Raw genomic sequence first — 21019 nt, 5'->3', positions numbered from 1 at the left:
ATGCTCTGCTTATCTCCCGCTTGGACTACTGCAATGTGCTCTACGTGGGGCTACCTTTGAAGGTGACTCAGAAACTGCAGTTAATCCAGAATGCAGCAGCTAGACTGGTGACTGGGAGTGGCCGCCGAGACCATATAACACTGGTACTGAAAGATCTACGTTGGCTCCCAGTACGTTTCTGAGCACAATTCAAAGTGTTGGCGCTGACCTTTAAAACCCTAGATGGCCTCAGCCCAGTATACCTTAAGGAGCGTCTCCACCCCCATTGTTCAGCCTGGACACTGAGGTCCAGCTGCGAGGGCCTTCTGACGGTTCCCTCCCTGCGAGAAGTGAAGCTACAGGGAACCAGGCAGAGGGCCTTCTCGGTAGTGGCACCTGCCCTGTGGAATGCCCTCCCATCAGATGTCAAGGAAGTAAACAACTATCTGACTTTTAGAAGACATCTGAAGGCAGCCCTATTTAGGGAAGTCTTTAATGTTTGATGTTTTATTGTATTTTTGATACTTTGTTGGGAGCTGCCCAGAGTGGCTGGGGAAACCCAGCCAGATGGGCGGGGTGTAAATAAATTATTATTATTATTATTATTATTATTATTATTATTCTGCTCAGTCACTTTGCAGGGGCGGTTAGGTGTATATACAGATTTACCTCTTAGAATACTGTACTGGTTTCCACTATGTTACTTGAGCTTTTGCTTCCCCTTCTCTTCATTCCAACCCCCACCCCATGGTTAGGGATGGAGTCTAACAATCTGCTGGGCTATAGCTATTCCCCTTGATTTGGCATTAATACTGAAAGGGAATCCCAGTTGACCTCAGTGGTGTCCCTGCTGTGACCTTTTCTGAACACACGCAGCCTTGCACCAGTTGTTCATGCTCTACTAATCTTTCCCCCCCATTTGCTATATTTATAATAAAACAAGCAAAAAGCAGGTCAGAAGAAGAGTTATTTTCTGTGTTTATATCTTGCATATAATAAAAAGGTAAGGCTGTCGTCATGCAGCAGTTTGCAGCCAAGCAAACACAGTGTGGTAACAGCCAAATGATGATGTTGTTATGTTCTGAGAACTGTTGCTGCAGTGCTGGAGGGAAGAGAGATGAGAGACTGAGGCAGGTGGCCCAGATGAGCCATTGTGAAATAACTCTAAAGGGAAGACAGTGGATTTAGTTAATTGAGGGAAGCGGTTGGTGGAGGGGGAGGGGGGTACGCAGGGTAGATATGCTGGTGCGTGTGGGTGTAGGTAGGACCCCTGTTCATTTACATAAGATGTCCTTACACAGCCTAAATCAAGTTTATTGTCCACAATTTAAGGTATTACATATGTTAATATTTGATTCCAGTATCTGTGTGCATGGAGACTCCCATCCCAAACAAAGCAAATCTAAACATATTTGAGACTGCTCTTCATCTTACAGCTGACTTCAACAAGTCTGCAAACTCTTCATCCCCAGGGAGTTGACACTACAGAGTTGGGTAGAAGTCACTCTGATTACAATGCAGTTAATAATTTGGCTGTTAATAATTTGTAAAGAAATAAACTGAAACTGTGTTTTTTCATTCATTGTGATGAGCAAGATGGTATAGATAAATAATCCTTGGGTACCTGGGAAGGAGCAGGAGGGCTACTCACAGAAGGTACCTCTTTGCAGCTGACCCTCTTTCAGAGCTCAGACAGTGGAGAAGGAAACATGGAGGCATCACAAGGTACGTCAGTGAATTCCGTCCCCCTCCCTATAGCTCTGGAATTGGGGGAGAAGAAGTATACCAGCCCTGGCACTGCTATACTTAGAAGACTTCTCTTCTCACTGGCCTCAACTGGAACAAAACTAAAGGGAGGGGGATGCCCCTTCCAAAAACTTCCACCCTGCCAGGACAAGGACTTTGGGTTTGGTGGTTCCTCCAATCTGGGTTCCTCCACCACTGCCCTGTCCCATTTAGGGAGTCTTCAGTTCAAGTAAGGCTCTACGCTGAACAGAGTCTCTTTCTGTAGGTTGTTACTTTCATATACGTAGAGCATCATTTTGGTTGGAGGAAGCTTCCACAGATGCTCACCATCTTCTCTTGGCTATATTATGAGGCAGGTCCGACTTTCATTTCTCTGGAGAGAAGGTGGGCAAGGAGGAGGGAAAGAGATGAACATGAAGCTAGGTCCAACTTGCTTGATAAGATGTGCCATGAGATTAGACCTAAAAACAGCAGTTCTGCTGCGCATTCAGGCCCAGAAAACTCTTCTGAGAATGCTAAGCGCTTCTCTCGCTAAGCTAGGTCAATGTTACAGCGAGGCTGGAGCCAAAGCAACAACCCTGGTTCTTCAGTTATCTGTAAAAGTTTACAAGATTGCCACCCCAAAAAACAGCATCTATTTTTTTCCTTCTTATGTGGCATGTCAGGAGAAAAAGTGCACTGTGCAGTTAACCATTACTGTGCTTTGATCAATTAACTATTTTTAAAAGCAGCAGCAACAGTTCAACTCAGCTGGATATGAATACAAGTATTTGACATTTCTCAGTTTTGGAGTTCATGTATGAAACCTGCCTGAGTATGACACTCCATTCCTTCTTCCCCAGCAGCCACCTCCATTTCTCCATCACCTTCTCCTCTATCTACGTAAGTGAGTTTTCCTTCTGCCATTTGCTGCAAGGTAATTTGTTTACAGAATTCATTAGGCACACAATAACTATCATTCTCTGGACACAAGAATAAAACACCAGCAAGCATCTGTATGAAGACCACATTAAAGAATTATAAAAAAGGAAACGGAAAACTTACCAAGCTATGGAAAATAACCATAAAATGTCAGAGAAACACATTAATATTCTGTTTCTGCCACTTGTCTGAAGAACAAGAAATACTAAACGCTGCACACTGCTGTTTTGTGCTTCTACTGTATAAATTTTCAATGTAAATTTTAATTTTGTCAAGTGTACACTTCTTGCAATCTGCTCTGGGACCATTTGGCGAAGGGCTATGTACAAATAAACACACAGATGGTAAAAAAGAGAGCGAAAAGGTGTTTGCTTGATGCAGAAGGTAGAAGCCCTTCTCCATCAAACATGGCAAATCTTGCAAAACCAGAGATATATTTAAGCAGTTAAATAGTCATAGGCAACAAGGAATTGCAGGCAGACGAGTACATGGGATTCTAGGCTAGTGTTCCATTCCTCCTCTGCACGCAGGACAGAAATTCAGGATGGTGCCGCTGGAGGAACCAAGTTGTGTATCTCCTCTGCCAGCCAACAGTAGATTGGGGGGGGGGGGCAGGCTACTAACTTGTGGTCTTATTTACAAGGCTGATATAAAACTCAAGAACAATATCAAATTGTAGCAAGGACATGTTAGTATGGTACTTACGTTTCCAGCAGAGTCAAAAAGTACAATCCTAAAGCTGTCTCCACCTCTCATTGACTTGGGGGATTTCCAGACAAGCATACCAGGAGCTGGGCTTGAACTTTCTGTCACACCCCAGATCTTCAAAGAAAAAAGAAGATGATCTTCATATTTGAATGCTTAAAGAGAACCTTTGCACAGGAAATTGTCCAATGCTTCCCCACCCACTAGTCAGATTCATTGCAACATCAACCGTAGGATGAGATTCTTGTAAGTTCTATACAAATTTGACTGTGCAAGTGATATCACTGGAAGCATCAGCCTGTAACAAAAGGCAATTGTGGGGAGAAATCTGTGGCGTTAAATGCCAGGCAGATATAATGACAATATTGATTACAGCAACATGACTGGATCAGCAACTATGTTCAAACTTCTTCTTTTTTGTGCAAATTTTATTAATTTTCAATTACATATATCTAATATAAGTCACATTCTATTACCAAATTACAATTAACATTCAAAAATAAACCAATTGATATGCCAATTATACTTTTTAGGTGGCCTCCCGCGTGCTAGATTTCAAGGTAAGATAAATTCATTTAATTTTGCTTCCAAAATCTTGTTTAATCTAATTACATTTCAATCTTAATCATAATCCCTTATACAACAGCTACAATGTTTTTAACTTCCATTCGTATTAGCACATTGAATAATTTGTATTTCTGCAAGAAAAGTTCTATATCCTTTTTAGTTCCTGTGTGTGATACTTATTTTGTATTTATAGTTCTTTCTTTTAGCAACTATGTTCAAACTTAACCGTGCATTGATATGGAACCAAACCACAGATCCACGCTAGTATAGTATAGATGTAGTCTTAATTTGTAGTTATTTAAGAAAATGTATATTTTACTTTTTTGTACTAAAACCTCAAGCTATGTTGATCAAGTGGAATGGGGAAGACTGTTACAACAGGAATTCAATTTTACCTTTGTGGAAGCAAGTGTAAACACCATCATTGTTCCCCCAAAGGGAAAGGATAGTACTTGAAATTTATATACATCTGGTCCCAATGAACTTGCTGTTGGAATTATGATGAAGATATGGAGAGGTATCTCCAACTGGAGCCACTATTTGCATGCACCAGAACTGGATCAGGACCATAGAAATTAAAACAACTGGGTTTTGTGGTTCTCAATATCCATCTCTAATGGATCAGCAGGCATTGAATGAATATATAACCAAACTATCAACACAAACATTTAATGCCTATGGAGTTAAAAGTCCAGGTGGATTTTCCCCCCCTAGGAATTTGGTTCTGGAAGGTGTATCATCCAATATTGCCTCCCAAAACTTAAGGCTGGCAGAAGGAATTTAAAACAGTTTTTCCGAGCCTGCTTCCCACCATATTACTTAGAAAAGCTTCACCTGTTGTCCCTTGTCGGCCATCTTTCAACTGCCTCCAGTCCCAGAACTTCTCCATGAGACCACCTCCCTTGCTTCTTTCAAATCCCTCCCTCTTTATAAGCCCCATAGGCCAAAGATCTGCCAGACCTCTTCTTCAGGAAAATGCCATGTACATAAATGGCACAGTACAATATGTTTTAAGCAAGTCCAAAACACTGTAGAGTATAAAGGTAAAGGTACCCCTGACCATTAGGTCCAGTCATGACCGACTCTGGGGTTGCGGCGCTCATCTCGCTCTATGGGCTGAGGGAGCCGGCGTTTGTCCGCAGACAGCTTCTGGGTCATGTGGCCAGCATGACTAAGCCGCTTCTGGTGAACCAGAGCAGCGCACAGAAACGCCGTTTACCTTCCCGCCGGAGCGGTTCCTATTTATCTACTTGCACTGGTGTGCTTTCGAACTGCTAGGTTGGCAGGAGCAGGGACCGAGCAACGGGAGCTCACCCCGTCGCGGGGATTCGAACCGCCGACCTTCTGATCAGCAAGTCCTAGGCTCTGTGGTTTAACCCACAGCGCCACCCGCGTCCCACTGTAGAGTATACAAGCCGGTATTTTATCCCTCCAGGTTACTTAGCCAGTTTCAGGGCCTTTATTAGGTGGTGTGTTTGATATTCTTACAAGGGTAAGCAAAGTAAAACACTGACATTTTAAAGTTTAGAGGGGAAGAAGAGAAGATTTTCACTCACTGTAAGAACTTGACCAGCCCCAAGGGTACATCGAGCAGGAAACTCGTACATTATTTCAGACTGGTTTCCATGCTGCCTTCTTGTGGTCCACCCACTTAGTGACTGCTCCTACAAGGAAAGCAGCGCTTAACAGTTTTAGACTGCTGGTTTTGAGTAACATTTTGCCTTTTAAGAGCCTCCAGTCTCATTATTTTCTGGGAGGAGTTCAAGCATATTCTGGGATATTGAGGCGTGCAATTAAAGCGGATTAAAGTGTCCTGAGGAAGCTTATCTATCGTCACCTCCCTTTTCTCTCAGGAACCTTGGAAACTGCAAAGAAATGTTAGGAAGAGGCTGTTTGTAGGAGGGGACCATCAAGTATGTTTAATCATAGGCCTAGGACCCTCATACCTACGGGACTGCCTCTCCCAGTATGCCCCACGGAGGACCTTAAGGTCCATATATAGCAACACCCTAGAGGTCCCAGGCCCTAAGGAAGTTAGATCAGCCTCAACCAGAGCCAGGGCCTTCTCAACACTGGCTCCAGCCTGGTGGAATGCTCTGTCCCATGAGACCAGGGCCCTGCGAGATCTGATTTCTTTCTGCAGGGCCTGTAAGACAGAGTTGTTCCACCTGGCCTTTGGCTTAGAATCAGTTTGATTCCCTCCCCCCCCCCTTTCTTTTTCCTTTCTCCTCCTATGAAGAGACTGTATCCTAATGTTTTAATGTTGTATCTTAATCTTTTAAATTTTATTTTAATCAACTTGTTTTTATTATTGGTTGTTAGCCGCCCTGAACCCAGTCTTGGCTGGGGAGGGCAGGGTATAAATAACTTTTATTACCGTGGTGCCTCGCAAGACGAAATTAATTTGTTCCGCGAGTTTTGTCGTCTTGCGATTTTTTTCGTCTTGCAAAGCACGGTGTCGAGAAAGTTTTGGAAAAGCTTCAAAAATCACCAAAGTCTTTAAAAACCTCAAAAAAGGCTACCACATCGCGTTCTATGAGTTGCTCCTCGAAGTCAAGTCGCAACTGTATTAACAGTGTTAAGAAAAAGGAAACAAACTTGCAAGACGTTTCCGTCTTGCGAAGCAAGCCCATAGGGAAAATCGTCTTGCGAAGCAGCTCAAAAAACAAAAAACCCTTTCATCTAGCGAGCTTTTTGTCTTGCGAGGCATTCGTCTTGCGAGGTACCACTGTATTATTATTATTATTATTATTATTATTATTATTATTATTATTAAACTTTCCAGGGCAACTTCTATTCCACCCACTGCCAGGGGGATTCCAGATCCATGTTCACATCAAGCACAGTGGTACCTCGGGTTAAGTACTTAATTCGTTCCGGAGGTCTGTTCTTAACCTGAAACTGTTCTTAACCTGAAGGACCACTTTAGCTAATGGGGCCTCCTGCTGCTGCTGCAGCGCCGCCGGAGCACGATTTCTGTTCTCATCCTGAAGCAAAGTTCTGAATCCGAGGTGCTATTTCTGGGTTAGCAGAGTCTGTAACCTGAAGTGTCTGTAACCTGAAGCGTCTTGTAACCCGAGGTACCACTGTACTAGTCTAAAACCCGGTGAAGGGAGGGGCGGGAGAGAGAAAATAAAAGTGGCAAGGAAGTTACAGGTGGGAAATGAAGAGGCAGATTGGTGGTGGGGAGGGTCAACCCAGAGCTGCTTTGCAGAGAAATGGCACCCAGTTTTTGGGCGACACAAATTTGCCAGCTACACTAACCATGCATTCGTCCCAAGGAGTTAAATCATGTAAAAAATACCTGATCAGAATTGTTTCTGATTTTGACAAATTGTCCTTCTTTGTCAATATGTTCTATGGAAATACTTCCTGAAGATGATGCATGCTGGACCGTTTTGAAGCAAACGCTGTGGACTTGGCATTCTGAAAGTGCCCGCTTCCTCCTTCTCCTTCGCGGGAGGACGGGGCTCCCCAGACTGGTGGTTGCTAGTGTTCCAACACTTTCTGAGCCAGGCCTGGGCACTCTTAACCTGCAAAACAAAGTCACCTTTCAAATTAGGCAGCCACTGATGGCAGAACACCCTCTCTCAGTCTCTTTGCTCTTGACATTGGGCCATTCCCGTGGTGTCTAGTGATGTATGGATGTGAGAGCTGGACCATAAAGAAGGCTAATCATCGAAGAATTGATGCTTTTGAATTATGGTGCTGGAGGAGACTCTTGAGAGTCCCATGGACTGCAAGAAGATCAAACCTCTCCATTCTGAAGGAAATCAGCCCGGAGTGCTCACTGGAAGGACAGATCCTGAAGCTGAGGCTCCAATACTTTGGCCACCTCATGAGAAGAGAAGACTCCCTGGAAAAGACCCTGATGTTGGGAAAGATGGAGGGCACAAGGAGAAGGGGACAACAGAGGACGAGATGGTTGGCAGTGTTCTTGAAGCTACAAACATGAGTCTGACCAAACTGCGGGAGGCAGTGGAAGACAGGAGTGCCTGGCGTGCTCTGGGCCATGGGGTCACGAAGAGTCGGACACGACTAAACAACAACATACTCTATATTGCACTTCGTGTTGTGCACAAAGTCTGCTTCACAGCAGATCGCCACCTCCGTTGAATGTCAAAGCATTTTGTGCAGCAAGGTTGAGAGGAGGGGAGGCGGTGTAGGGCTGCTGCATTGCCTGTTGGTGCTACGATATGATTCTTCATTTATCAAGATGCTTCCTGACATGAAAGTCTTATAAGAAGTTATTCATGTTGAGTAAATGAAATCAGTTTGTCTCTGCTTTGTGTTCTGCGATAGGGATATAAATGGCTTTCCACAATTTCTGCTAGGATGCAGGTAGAGGGCAGTGCTCACTGGAAGGACAGATCCTGAAGCTGAGGCTCCAATACTTTGGCCACCTCCTGAGAAGAGAAGACTCCCTGGAAAAGACCCTGATGTTGGGAAAGATGGAGGGCATAAGGAGAAGGGGACGACAGAGGACGAGATGGTTGGACAGTGTTCTCGAAGCTACAAACATGAGTTTGACCAAACTGCGGGAAATCTCATATCCCGTGTCCTTCCTTTGATTTTGTTGGACAAACCAGGGGCCATTTTGAGGGAAACTTGCCAAGAGACAAAAGTTTCGATAACTTTCATTGTCAATAGGGATAGACAACTGGCAGCCCAGGGGCTCAATATGGCTCCTGGTGGCGTCTGAAGTGCCGCCCGACATTATGTATGTTATGTACTGAGTTGAATAGGATCCAAAAGGCAGCAGTCTGATTGGTCCTAGAACAATAGGATTCAGAATACAGCAGTCTGATTGGTTCTAGAACAATAGGATTCAGAATACAGCAGTCTGATTTGTTCTAGAACAATAGGATTCAGAATACAGCAGTCTGATTGGTTCTAGAGCAATAGGATTCAGAATGCAGCAGTCTGATTGGTCCACAGGAGCCACCCAATCCAGCTCCAGGTGGAAGTGAATCCGCAACCTGATTGGCCTACAGGTGAATCCCAGAATTAGCCAATCACGTGGTGCCCATTGTGTAAAGAATGTATATAAAGCAGACATTCTGGGGGAACTTCCATTCCTCCTCACCACTATGAGCTGAATAAAGAGCACGAAATCCACTCTCGATTCCGAGTATATTTCAATGCACCACAGTTGCTTTCAACCATGTGAGTTGACATGCGCAAAGGGCTATTTTAACCCCCTCCTACCCAAGGCGAAGACCAGCTCCCTTTTGAATAGCCGCTCCACTTACTATGGACATCAGCTGCTCATTCCAGCTTGCTTGTGTTTTTGGGAGCTGGCACATTAGAGGGCATTAAAGTGTGGCTGAAATGTACAGTAAAAAGTGCAGAAAAGCTCCTCTTGCTGTTCACACTGGGCAGGAGGGAGTTAAAGAGCCCTTTGCCCATGAGAGCCAATACTGGTAAGAAGTTCAGCTCCTGTTCTATTAAAAAAAGAAAAGAAAGCCTCCTTTCAAGAACAGAATTCTGTCACCAAGCTCACCGTTGTTCCTCTCCTTCTAGCATTGCCCGGTATGCACCGATCTCCAGATCCAGACCCATCTTCATATCCAACAGTTTCACATGCTCCCCCAGCTGCACCTGCATACGCTGATGCATTCTGTCCATCTCCCTGTCCTTCTCAGCTAGGCATCTCCTCGATGAGCCTTGTTTGTCAAGAATGGTGTTCTCCAACGTGTTTATTCTGGCCTCCAAATCCCCATTCCTGGCTTCTAACATAGCAACCTTAGATTTCACAGAAAGGTTTTACTGTTAGGCACAGCGGAACACAGCCATACTAGCAGAGACCTCTATTTCCCAAAGACCTTTTAAGAGCCTCTTCCCTCTCCAGGTAGGCGTCATTTTACCTGGTTTCCAGCCCCTGTTTTACCTGTGACATCAGAGAATCAACTCTCAGTTTTGCTTCTCTGAGCTCCTCCTCAGCAGCTTTGGTGATATCACTACTCCTTGCTGCAGAACGCTGAATGTTTTCCATCTGTGAAAATAGTATTGGGTTAAAAAAGAAAAGAAAAAGCTAACCAGGACTGCACATTTTAATTTGAACGTGTTTCTGTGCGCACACACATGAATAACAGTTCAATTTAACACAGGTTTGCCACCCTATGCTCCTTCGGGAGGAATAATGGGACCTACTATAATTATTGGGATGCAGGTAGTGCTGCGAGTTAAACCACAGAGCCTAGGACTTGCCGATCAGAAGGTAAGCGGTTCGAATCCCTGCGACGGGGTGAGCTCCTGTTGCTCGGTCCCTGCTCCTGCCAACCTAGCAGTTCGAAAGCACCTCAAAGTGTAAGTAGATAAATAGGCACCGCTCCGGCGGGAAGGTAAACGGCATTTCCGTGCGCTGCCCTGGTTTGCCAGAAGCAGCTTAGTCATGCTGGCCACATGACCCGGAAGCTGTATGCTGGCTCCCTTGGCCAGTAAAGCGAGATGAGCGCCGCAACCCCAGAGTCTGTGACTGGACCTAATGGTCAGGGGTCCCTTTACCTTTACTATATTTATTATATCATATTGTATTATATTAATTATTATTATTATTATTATTAGACAATTCTAGGCCTTATTCCTTCCAATTCAGATGACTTTTATTATTATTTATTAAATATGCATACTGCCCTATTCCTGCAGGTCTCAGGGCAGTTACAACATAAAAACACAACATAAAAACACAAAATACGTAATAAAAACAAAAACAACTCAATAACGCCCCCCCCTTCCCCAACACATTTTAGGCAGCATGTTCTACAATATTGTTCCAGGTGTTCACCTTAAGGTGAAGGTTAGGCAGTACGTAAATTAGTATTAAAAATAAATGCTTCTGGCTGTGACTGGTGTGTGCAGGAGAATTATCCAAGGGGGTCAAGAGGAGGACACAATGGGAAGGTAACATGCTGAGCTGGGGAAACTGAGGCAAACAGGGTTTCACCAAAATACAGCATCCCCTTAGAAACAGGTTGGGGAAAGGTATCTTAGCATATACCGTATTTTTTGCTCTATAAGACTCACTTTTTCCCTCCTAAAAAGTAATGGGAAATGTGTGTGCATCTTATGGAGTGAATGCAGGCTGCGCAGCTATCCCAGAAGCCAGAACAGCAAGAGGGATCGCTGTTCTGGCTTCTGGGATTCAGAATATTTTTTTTCTTGTTTTCCTCCTCCAAAAACTAGGTGCGTCTTATGGTCTGGTGCGTCTTATAGAGTGAAAAATACGGTAATTAACGAAGCAAGCTATGCAAATCCAGTCAGAATTAAGTCCCACTGAATCCACTGAGAGGAGCCAACATGCCTTTGTCCCATCAGCTCTTAGAAGACCAATGATTTTCCTTTGCTTTCCCCTTCCACTATTTGGAAGACATCCTGTCAGCATAAGGTAGCAAGTGAAAACCCAGCCTCTAATTGTGCCACTCCTATTCGGGACCTGCCCATAGGAAGCAAGAAGAGATCAGGTCTCTACTAAGAATGATGGGACAGCAAGACATCAGCAGTATAGACAGACAAACCACTCACTTTGGCACTGAAGTTTTGCTGCACCTGATCTTTATACGCGCAAATCTGTTGTTCGTGTTGCTGTCTGAGCTCTTTGAGAGCATTCAACAGCCTACTCTCCAATTCCTGGTGATGGTGAGACTCTATTTCTCGAATCCTGCTCTCGTAGATCTGCTTCTTGTTCTTTAGCTCCTAGGAAGAGAAGGGAAATACAGCCGGGAGGAAGGATTTAAGAGGCTCCGTATTAAAAACACCGGTATGTTTCAGCTGAGCAGACAAGCAAATTAGAGTACCAGTACTGTACTGCCCCGGAATAAAGAACATGCAACATTTCTTTACGGTTAAACTGTGGCCTGAAATTGATCATCCATGGCGCATTAAAGGTAAAGGGACCAGTGACCATTAGGTCCAGTTGTGACCGACTCTGGGGTTGCAGTGCTCATCTCGCTTTATTGGCCGAGGGAGCCGGCGTACAGCTCCCTTGTGGCTACCATGACTAAGCCGCTTCTGATGAACCAGAGCAGCACACGGAAACACCGTTTACCTTCCCACCGGAGTGGTACCTATTTATCTACTTGCACTTTGATGTACTTTCAAACTGCTAGGTTGGCAGGAGCAGGGACTGAGCAAAGGGAGCTCAACCCGTCGCTGGGATTCGAACCACCAACCTTCTGATCGGCAAGTCCTAGGCTCTGTGGTTTAACCCACAGCGCCACCCGCGTCCCTCCATGGCGCATTAAGAGCAATTAAAAGAGGTGCACAGTAACTTTAGATGCAATCAACATTGGAGCCCCCATTGTTTGCTCCTTTTATTTTTCTTTTCTTCTGCAAATGCAACTGTCTCCCATAGGGAACAACTGAATGGAATACAACACACTACTTCAATTTGCATGCAATGCAAACCATGGCTTAGCAGAACCATGGGCTCCTAGAGACAAGATTGTGCCCACTTTGTTTCTCCTCTAGTCCTGCTAAACTCCTGCCAGCTAAGCCATGGTGTGGCTTAGCACGTCATCCAAACCCGGGTTTGTGGCTTATTTCTCCAGAGTTACTGATCATTGCTTATTAGAGAGCAACAAACCATGAACCCTGGTTCAGATACAACAGGAAGCCTATGCTCTTTGGTTTGTTTATCTCATTCATGCTAGGAGAGGGGCAAAATAGGAACAATAAAACACAGTAACCCAGGGTTATCATCATTTTTGGCCCTCCCCTGATTAAACTATTTCACCAAGTTATTGACCTTAATTTTAGTGTTTTAAATTAAACAGCAGCTGAAATTAAGGAAGTCTAAGACTGCAGAAGTACGTACATCTTCATGGATGTTCTTTAGAAATATTACTTCTTTCTTCAGGGTTTCCATTTGGTTTTCTGTATCTGTTCTCTTCAACATCTCATTTTGAAGATGGCTTTTGAAATGATTCACCATTACCTTGAGCTAGGAAAGTAGTTAACGGGAAAGTTAGCAAATGCTTTGTGCTTCCCTTAAATCCTTCCAAGACTCCTGTTCAGCTACAGTGTTTAATAAGCCCAAAAGGAGAACCTTGGGAAGCCAACATGTTTTAACAGAACTCGAAATCAATCTTCTCATACTCCCTTCCCTTTTCCTCATGTTCATTTAGGTTACAAGCCTGCAAGTGGGGTTACGTTACTCTTATTAACTGCAGGTTTTATATTGTGCAATGTTATTGTTCTTAGGCATATAACATACTATCGTTCACCAAGCAAACATACCACTAGTTAAAAAGTCAAACAATGGAACACAAGATAGACTGGCGTAGACACAGAGAGCAACACAGATTAATGGATCAGTTGTGCATCTGTGTCCATCTGCCTTTCTTTTTTGGATTTCTGCTAGTGCAGACTTTGTGTAAGGCCCAGTGCTATTTTTCTAGAAAAAGAGGTGCCGGAACTCGCCATGAACACCTCCCTTGTTGTCTTATAATGGCAATGGTGCCCACCTGAGAGGTGCCGGAACTTATTTTTGGCAAGTTCCAGCTGGAAAAAAAGCACTGGTTAGGCCATAGCTTTCAGACTATGTCCCAGCGAATGCGAGGCTTTTTAAAAAAAAATTAAAAACCCTTATACATCATACAAACATGCATTGAATAAAACAAAGAAAATAATACAAAAACATAATAACATAAACTACAATCGAAAATATAAAACATATTCTCCTTTAAAAAAAAGAATTAAAAATAATACCTCCCCAAAAGAAAGAAAGAAAGAAAGAAAGAAAGAAAGAAAAAGAAAAAGAAAAAGAAAAAGAAAAAAGTGACTTCCAACTAACTCCATGTGGATCTTTATTCCTCATATCTCTGGTTGTCTGTACCTGTGATATTTTTATTCTAAGCTAAATCAAGTACAAATCAGGGAATCAGTTCTCTTCATATAATTTATAAAGGCTTACCACTCTCTCCTTATTTTCTCATGAGAATAATTTCTTATTAAACCTGTAAGTTTGCCCAGTTCAAGATATTCTGACAATTTAAGAACCGAACGCGAGGCTTTATTGAAACCCTGCCTTTTGCTACAACAGCTGCAGAGGATCAATATTTATTCCAGGTTATGCTCTCAATCCACATGGGCGAAGAAAGCAGCCCAAAGCAATGTCGATTGTCCTGCATGAACTGAGCCTTAGGATGCATTCAGACCATACACTTGCCCCACCACTCAAAAAATCCTGGTTTACCTCTCACCGAGCTACCATTCCCAGCACCCTAAAACTATAGTTCCCAATGTTCTTTGGGAGCAGGGAGGAACTGTGCTTTAAATGCATGTTCTGTACCCAGCCAGAGTGTACATTTTTAGATGTGCCATTACAGGGCTGTAACTTTGCATGAAACCATGGCGAGAGCCCCTTCCCATCCAAGTTTGGAAACTGCTATTGGACTCAGTAGCAACTTCACTTCCGGGGGGGGGGAGCAGCTTCCAGGGGGCAAATTTCATTGGGACCACAATATAAAGGTAAAGGTAAAGGGACCCCTGACCATTAGGTCCAGTCATGGCCGACTCTGGGGTTGCGGCGCTCATCTCACTTTACTGGCCGAGGGAGCCGGTGTACAGCTTCCGGGTCATGTGGCCAGCATGACTAAGCCGCTTCTGGCGAACCAGAGCCGTGCACGGAAACGCCATTTACCTTCCCGCCGGAGCGGTACCTATTTATCTACTTGTACTTTTACGTGCTTTCGAACTGCTAGGTTGGCAGGAGCAGGGACCGAGCAATGGGAGCTCACCCTGTTGCAGGGATTCGAACCGCTGACCTTCTTTCTGATTGCCAAGTCCTAAGCTCTGTGGTTTAAGCCACAGCGCCACCCGTGTCCCAGACCACAATATAGGAGGAGATAAAAACAAAGCTCCTATCAGTTGTGGAGGGGACATCAGGTGAGTGCGACTGCAGTGACCTTAAATATCACAAGGCTCCATAAGCCCCCAGTGACCTTCCAAATCCAGGTAAGCCCTGTTGCCCCTGGAACTTCTCACCTCTCAAAATACACCCAAAAATAACAGAACATTTTACTTGTGACCCGAATATCTCTTAACAACCTTCGTTGTTTCAGCAGGACAGTTTAGATCTTACAGAACAAACCCTTACAGAGCTGATTTCACGTTCTGACTTTTGAAGATGGTTTTGCAGGCTCTGCTGTCTACTCAAGGATGTCGTCAATTCGGCCTCTTTGCAGCGGAGCTGAGCATCGAGGTCTTTCATGCGAGCGACTGCCAGGCTTAAATCATTCTCATTTTTAGAATTCCTGAGAACAAGCAGTTTGCAAGTGTAAACAGGAGACTTTGCATCTCAACAGGTATGGCTTTTAGCATTTCTGAATCAAATTTGGACATCACAAGCTCTATCGATAGGAGGGAGAGTGAAGGATGGATAGCCACCTGTCATGTATGATCTAGTAGAGATTCCTGCATTGCAGGGGGTTGGACTAGATGACCCTGGGACCCCTTCCAACTCTACCATTCTATGGGTCTATATGCCCCAGCCTTCGTCCTATAGTAGTTCAGAGCAAGAAAATGAGACCACACAATAAAAGCACAAATCCATGGGCATAGCAGAGATTTATTTTAGGAGGTGGGCAGGTAGCCACCACCTGTCATTATCCTCTGTCTGGCTCTGTCTAGCAGATTCAGAATGAGATGTCTCAGCAACAGTTCTTTTAAATTACTTTCCTTTGACTCCTAAGTGCTCGGAACAATCTGTCAAAATCTTTTGGATTTTGGGAGTGGCCTCCGAGACCACATGACACCGGGCCTGAAAAACCTACATTGGCTCCCAGTACATTTCTGAGCACAATTCAAAGTGTTGGTGCTGACCTTTAAAGCCCTAAACAGCCTCGGCCCAGTATACCTGAAGGAGCGTCTCCACCCCATCACTCAGCCCATACACTGAGGTCCAGCTTTGAGGGCCTTCTGGCAATTCCCTCCCTGCGAGAAGAGAAGTTACAGGGAACCAGGCAGAGGGCCTTCTCGGTAGTGGCGCCCGCCCTGTGGAACGCCCTCCCATCAGATGTCAAGGAAATAAACAACTATCTGACTTTTAGAAGACAACTGAAGGCAGCCCTGTTTAGGGATGCTTTTAATGTTTTTTGTTTTTAATATTCTATCCGTGGGCTGTTAGGCTGCTGAACGGAAAATACAGTGGTACTTTGGGTTACAGACGCTTCAGGTTACAGACTCTGCTAACCCAGAAATAGTACCTTGAGTTAAGAACTTTGCTTCAGGATGAGAACAGAAATCGTGCTCCGGCAGCATGGCGGCAGTGGGAGGCCCCATTAGCTAAAGTGGTGCCTCAGGTTAAGACCAGTTTCAGGTTAAGAACGGACCTCCAGAACGAATTAAGTTCTTAACCTGAGGTACCACTGTAATATAGTACAACTGACTTTCGGGCTTGGTGTGTTGTGCGACAAGCACACAGAGTGCAATGAGATTGAGTGTTTGTGGGATGGGGAGGGAGGCTCAGTTAATTTCATTGTACACAGGTTGTACATTGACAATAAAGTTAATATTATTATTATTATTATCTACCCAGTGTGGCTGGTGAAACCCAGCCAGATGGGCGGGGTATAAATAATCAATTATTTATTATTACTATTACAATTTCTGCTTTTAGTTAAGTATTTTTATTTAATTACTTGATTTAGGAGGGGGGGTGACTTCCCCCTCCCCGACTCCACCCATGAACCTCTTTAACTTCAGAAAACTGGAAATCTATGGACTAAGAAGAGCCATTGCTTTAAGAAGAAAAGAGCGCGAGATCCAGGAAGAAGGAAGGCGCGCCCTCTAGGGACACTCACCTGGCGAGCAGCCGCCTGTGCTCTTCCAGCAGGGTCTCCAGCTCGACCTGCAGACCGGCGCGCTGCAGGACTTGCCCGTGGAGCTCCTCGCGCACGGCGGCCAGCTCCCTCTCGTAGGCCTTCCGTAAGACGCCCAACTCGCGGCGACTGTCCTCGGATTCGGACAGGCGGAGCTGCAGCGCCGTCCTGGTGGCTTCCAGGCCGCGGACGCGCGGTAGGTAGGCGGCTAGGCGGTCATTCAGCTGGCGCAGCTCCTGCTGCAGGCTGCTCCGCGGGCCGGGCAGGAGCGGGGAAGAGAAGCAGTCGCCGCCCAGGCCGCTGTCCGGCGAAGCCATCGGAGCTGCAGGGACCACCCCGCCGCGCACTCTTGCAAGCGGCGGCCGAACCCTCGCCTGGCGTTAAGCAGAAGGAAAAGAATTGGGCCAAGGATATATATGCGCTGCCGCGCTTTGCAGGAAGGGCGTGGGGTAAATATGTTGGGACTCATTCTGCAAAGAAACAGAGAAGCTGATTTTAACTTTAAGACGTGTTTCTGTGAGTTCTGGGTGTCCTTTTCTAGGGTGATTAGGTACAGCTGGTGATGACGACAAAAGGAGGAGATGTTGCAGTTTGAATTTGCCTGCAGAGAGAGGGGACACCCAAAAGCTTTGTGTTTGTTGTTTTTGTATAGCTGTAATAAAACCTTTGTTTGAGTGTTTTGCACCGGTCTCGTGGTTCTGTCGTCTGCCACCAGAAGGAAAAAACCATGGCTATCAACTTTCAGATTTGAAAATAACGGATCAGCAGCCTCGAAAATAAGGGATAGCTTAGCTGTGAACTGTTAGATATCCCGCAGACAGTCTACGGGATATCTAACAATCCGGGATAGCAGCGGGAAACGGCGCTGAAATAAGGGGATTTCCCGCAAAAAAAAAAAGAGGGAAGGTTGACAGCTATGCAAAATAAACCCCTCTAACAAAATAAAGGTGCAGGATCAACACCAAAGGCGCTTGCGAAAACAATGCTTTATATTGATTATGAAGGCTGGTAGCGGCTGCAAGGAGAATTGTCTGGTGGTTTATGCGCTTTGGAGGGGACAGAAAGGCGGGGGCGGGGCTGCCCAGAACCTGAAAGGGAGAAGAAGGGCAGTGAGTGGATCCTGTAGCTAAGGGCATCCGGGCAACCCCTGCAGGTTTTATCCATTCAACTTCTGTGCCCGGCGTCCATCCCAAACCGCTCCCCCGCCTCTCTCTCCCTCGGCGTTCCAAGAACTCTCACTGCTTCCCGTTCTGTCCAATCAGCGCGCAGCAAAAGGAAGCCGAGCCCCGGGGAAAGGGGCGCGGCCTTCTTCGGTCTGCTCATTCATAACTTTGCTGGGTAGCGGGAGAGTGGTGTGTGTTCAGAGGTGAGCCTTCTTGGATGCAGCAGGGGCTTATTCTCAAGTAAACAGGGTTAGGATGGCAATCTCCTATATTTTAGGAGCTGAGGATTGGGCCGCCGCCCGTCTTTTATCCCTCCGGGTTCAACTGGAGCTGCTCCTTTAAGGACAGTTTTGATCCGCCGCTGCAGTTAGCAGAAAACGTCGCTTGCTGATTCATGCACATCTGTAAAAATAGAAGAGGCTGGGGGGGGGGGGACATGCAATGATCTTCTGAAGACAAGGACCCTTCAGCCAGAGAAAGGGAAAGCAACGTCTGAACACAGGGGAACTAGTAAGCTGCACTGACTGGCAGCGTGAAATATACTCAAGAGTCGAGTGTGGATTTCATGCTCTTTATTCAGCTCAGTAGTGAGGAATGCCAGTTCCCCCGAAATGTCTGCTTTACAGTGGTACCTCGGGTTAAGTACTTAATTCGTTCCGGAGGTCCGTACTCAACCTGAAACTGTTCTTAACCTGAAGCACCACTTTAGCTAATGGAGCCTCCTGCTGCCACCGCACTGCTGGAGCACGATTTCTGTTCTCATCCTGAAGCAAAGTTCTTAACCTGAAGCACTATTTCTGGGTTAGCGGAGTCTGTAACCTGAAGCCTATGTAACCTGAGGTACCACTGTATATACATTATTTACACAATGGGCCCCATGTGATTGGCTAATTCCGGGATTCTCCTGTAGGCCAATCAGGTTGCAGATTCACTTCCACCTGGAGTTGGATTGGGCGGCTCCTGCGGACCAACCAGACTGCTGCATTCTGGATCCTATTGTTCTGGGGCCAACCAGACTGCTGCATTCTGGATCCTATTGTTCTGGGGCCAATCAGACTGCTGCATTCTGAATCCTATTATTCTAGGACCAATCAGACTGCTGCATTTTGGATCCTATTCAACTCAGTACACAACACAGCGGTTGTCCAGGATTTCAGGTGGAAGGCTCTGCCAGGGGAAGGGCCATAGTTCAATGGTGGAACAAGGGCTATGCCTTGAAAAGGTCCCAGCTTCAGTCTCCAACATCTTCAGATATCCCTGTCTGAAATCCTGGAAAACTGCTGCCAGTCAGTGTAGACTGAGCTAAATGGGCTTAACTCAGTACAAGGCAGCTTCCTATGTACGTGGAGACACAGGGGGTTGAACCTGGACCTTCTTCAGGCAAAGCAGATGTTCCACCACTGAGCTATGACCCTTCCACATACATTGTAATTGGTCCAAACTGCCCCCTTGCCTGGCCCTTTTGGAGGGGAGGAACTGTTGTGTTCTCTGTGTGATGCTGTGGTTAGAGTGTTGGGCTAGGACCTGGGAGACCTGGGTTCAAATCCCTTAAAGGTAAAGGGACCCCTGACCATTAGGTCCAGTCATGGCCGACTCTGGGGTTGTGACACTCATCTCACTTTATTGGCCGAGGGAGCCGGCGTACAGCTTCCGGGTCATGTGGCCAGCGTGACTAAGCCGCTTCTGGCGAACCAGAGCAGCGCACGGAAACGCCGTTTACCTTCCCGCCGGAGCGGTACCTATTTATCTACTTGCACTTTGAGGTGCTTTCGAACTGCTAGGTTGGCAGGAGCCGGGACCGAGCAACGGGAGCTCACCCCGTCGCGGGGATTTGAACCGCCGACCTTCTGATCGGCAAGTCCTAGGCTCTGTAGTTTAACCCACAGCGCCACCTGCGTCACCCGTCAAATCCCTTACAGAGCCACGAACCCAGTCAGTCTCTTGGTCTGCCTGCCTGCCTACCTCACAGGGATGTTGTCAAAATAAAAGGGAGTCAGAGAACCACGCATACAGCGCTGCTTGCAGAACTTGACTTGATCGTGCTTGTTAATCAGTAACTGCAGAAAATAGATGCAAAAGGTTTGCTTGTAATGCAAGCCTTCTTTAAAAAAAAAACAGCACCAGGATTCTCACTGGAAGAACACAATGACACTTTCTGGGTCCTATTATCTCCAGCATATAAGCAGCCTTTTAAATTTTTTTCCTGCTTTGTACCTGCTCTGTTTTCAAAGGTTTGTGTGGGCTTCCCTCTTTTCCTATGCTTTGTATTCTGTATCACCAGGACTTAATAATTAGCTGGTTCCCAAAAGGCCAGATTTACATGAGTGGGTGGGTTCAATAGGAGCAATACAACCAGCCTCCCACAGAGAGATGGGAGGTATACAATACATAGTTTAAGAGCTTAGTACATCTTTTCCCTAATATAAAGATAGCTGTAGCTTGTACAACAATGTTTTGGGAGCCAATGGAACAATTCTAAGATACATTAAAGGGTCTTTTGACTTACAAGTGTCCAAAATTTGGCTAGTAACATTTAAGTGATTTATCAACTGGTTATAACTCTCCCCCCCTTCAGAACTAACGGTTTGCTCCAATGTAAATTTATGTGGATTTAACTGTTTAATTCAATTAGCTCAAAGACTGACAGCGCAGCCAAAGGGTTACTTACTCCCCGATAAGTAACTCCACTTTCCTGGGAATAAGGCCGATTGAACTCAGTAGGTGTTACTTCTGAGGAGATGTGCAATAGATTGTGCGACAAGATTCTTTTTACCAGGTTGGTTCTCTCATTAACGTGCAACCGGGCAAAGGCAAGATTATAATACAGTACAGCTGAATCCTGTTTAGTTTTGTACAAATAAGTGCTGTACGTATATCTGTATATATCTGTATCTTTTACTAGATTTTCCACTAGAGGGCGCGCCGTTCCCAGCTATAGAAGAAATCCAAGTTGATTTTCAACAGGTTGGAAACGGCGCAATCACATTTCAGCAAACCCTTTCACGAGGTTATGTTTAGTTCCTCGGTGCGTATTTTTAACTTCAGTGGCACGGATGGAATAGCAAGACATTTTGGCTTTCTGTTGATTCTGTGACCATTCCAGGCTTTCCTTGTGCC

General features: G+C 45.4%; 1 protein-coding gene across 1 annotated transcript; it reads right to left on the bottom strand.

The window, feature by feature from the left end:
• Positions 1-2437: 2437 nt before the first annotated feature.
• On the bottom strand, positions 2438-18030 carry LOC308462724 (lamin-B3-like). Its single transcript, XM_080980620.1, has 11 exons — positions 17885-18030; positions 16722-17108; positions 15017-15173; positions 12734-12859; positions 11443-11613; positions 9809-9913; positions 9422-9663; positions 7223-7451; positions 5475-5582; positions 3352-3468; positions 2438-2634 (listed from the first exon to the last, which is right to left on the bottom strand). The coding sequence occupies exons 2-11, from the start codon at positions 17054-17056 to the stop codon at positions 2506-2508; spliced, it is 1719 nt and encodes a 572-aa protein (XP_080836746.1). The 5' UTR covers positions 17057-17108; positions 17885-18030; the 3' UTR covers positions 2438-2505.
• Positions 18031-21019: the final 2989 nt, after the last annotated feature.

The sequence above is a fragment of the Podarcis pityusensis genome (genome assembly GCF_964106645.2).
Source record: "Podarcis pityusensis genome assembly, chromosome: 14".
NCBI classification, from domain to species: domain Eukaryota; kingdom Metazoa; phylum Chordata; class Lepidosauria; order Squamata; family Lacertidae; genus Podarcis; species Podarcis pityusensis.
The sequence above is the reverse complement of the archived record's forward strand: the minus strand, read 5'-3'. Positions and strand labels throughout refer to the sequence as shown.

Coding starts and splice junctions, on each gene's coding strand:
- LOC308462724 (XM_080980620.1), bottom strand. CDS start 17,056: ATGGCTTCGCCGGACAGCGGCCTGGGCGGCGACTGCTTCTCTTCCCCG. Junction 12,860..15,016: donor CAGAACGTGAAATCAGCTCT/GTAAGGGTTTGT, acceptor CTACTTTCCTAG/CTCAAGGTAATGGTGAATCA. Junction 11,614..12,733: donor TAAAGAACATCCATGAAGAT/GTACGTACTTCT, acceptor TTCTCTTCCTAG/GAGCTAAAGAACAAGAAGCA.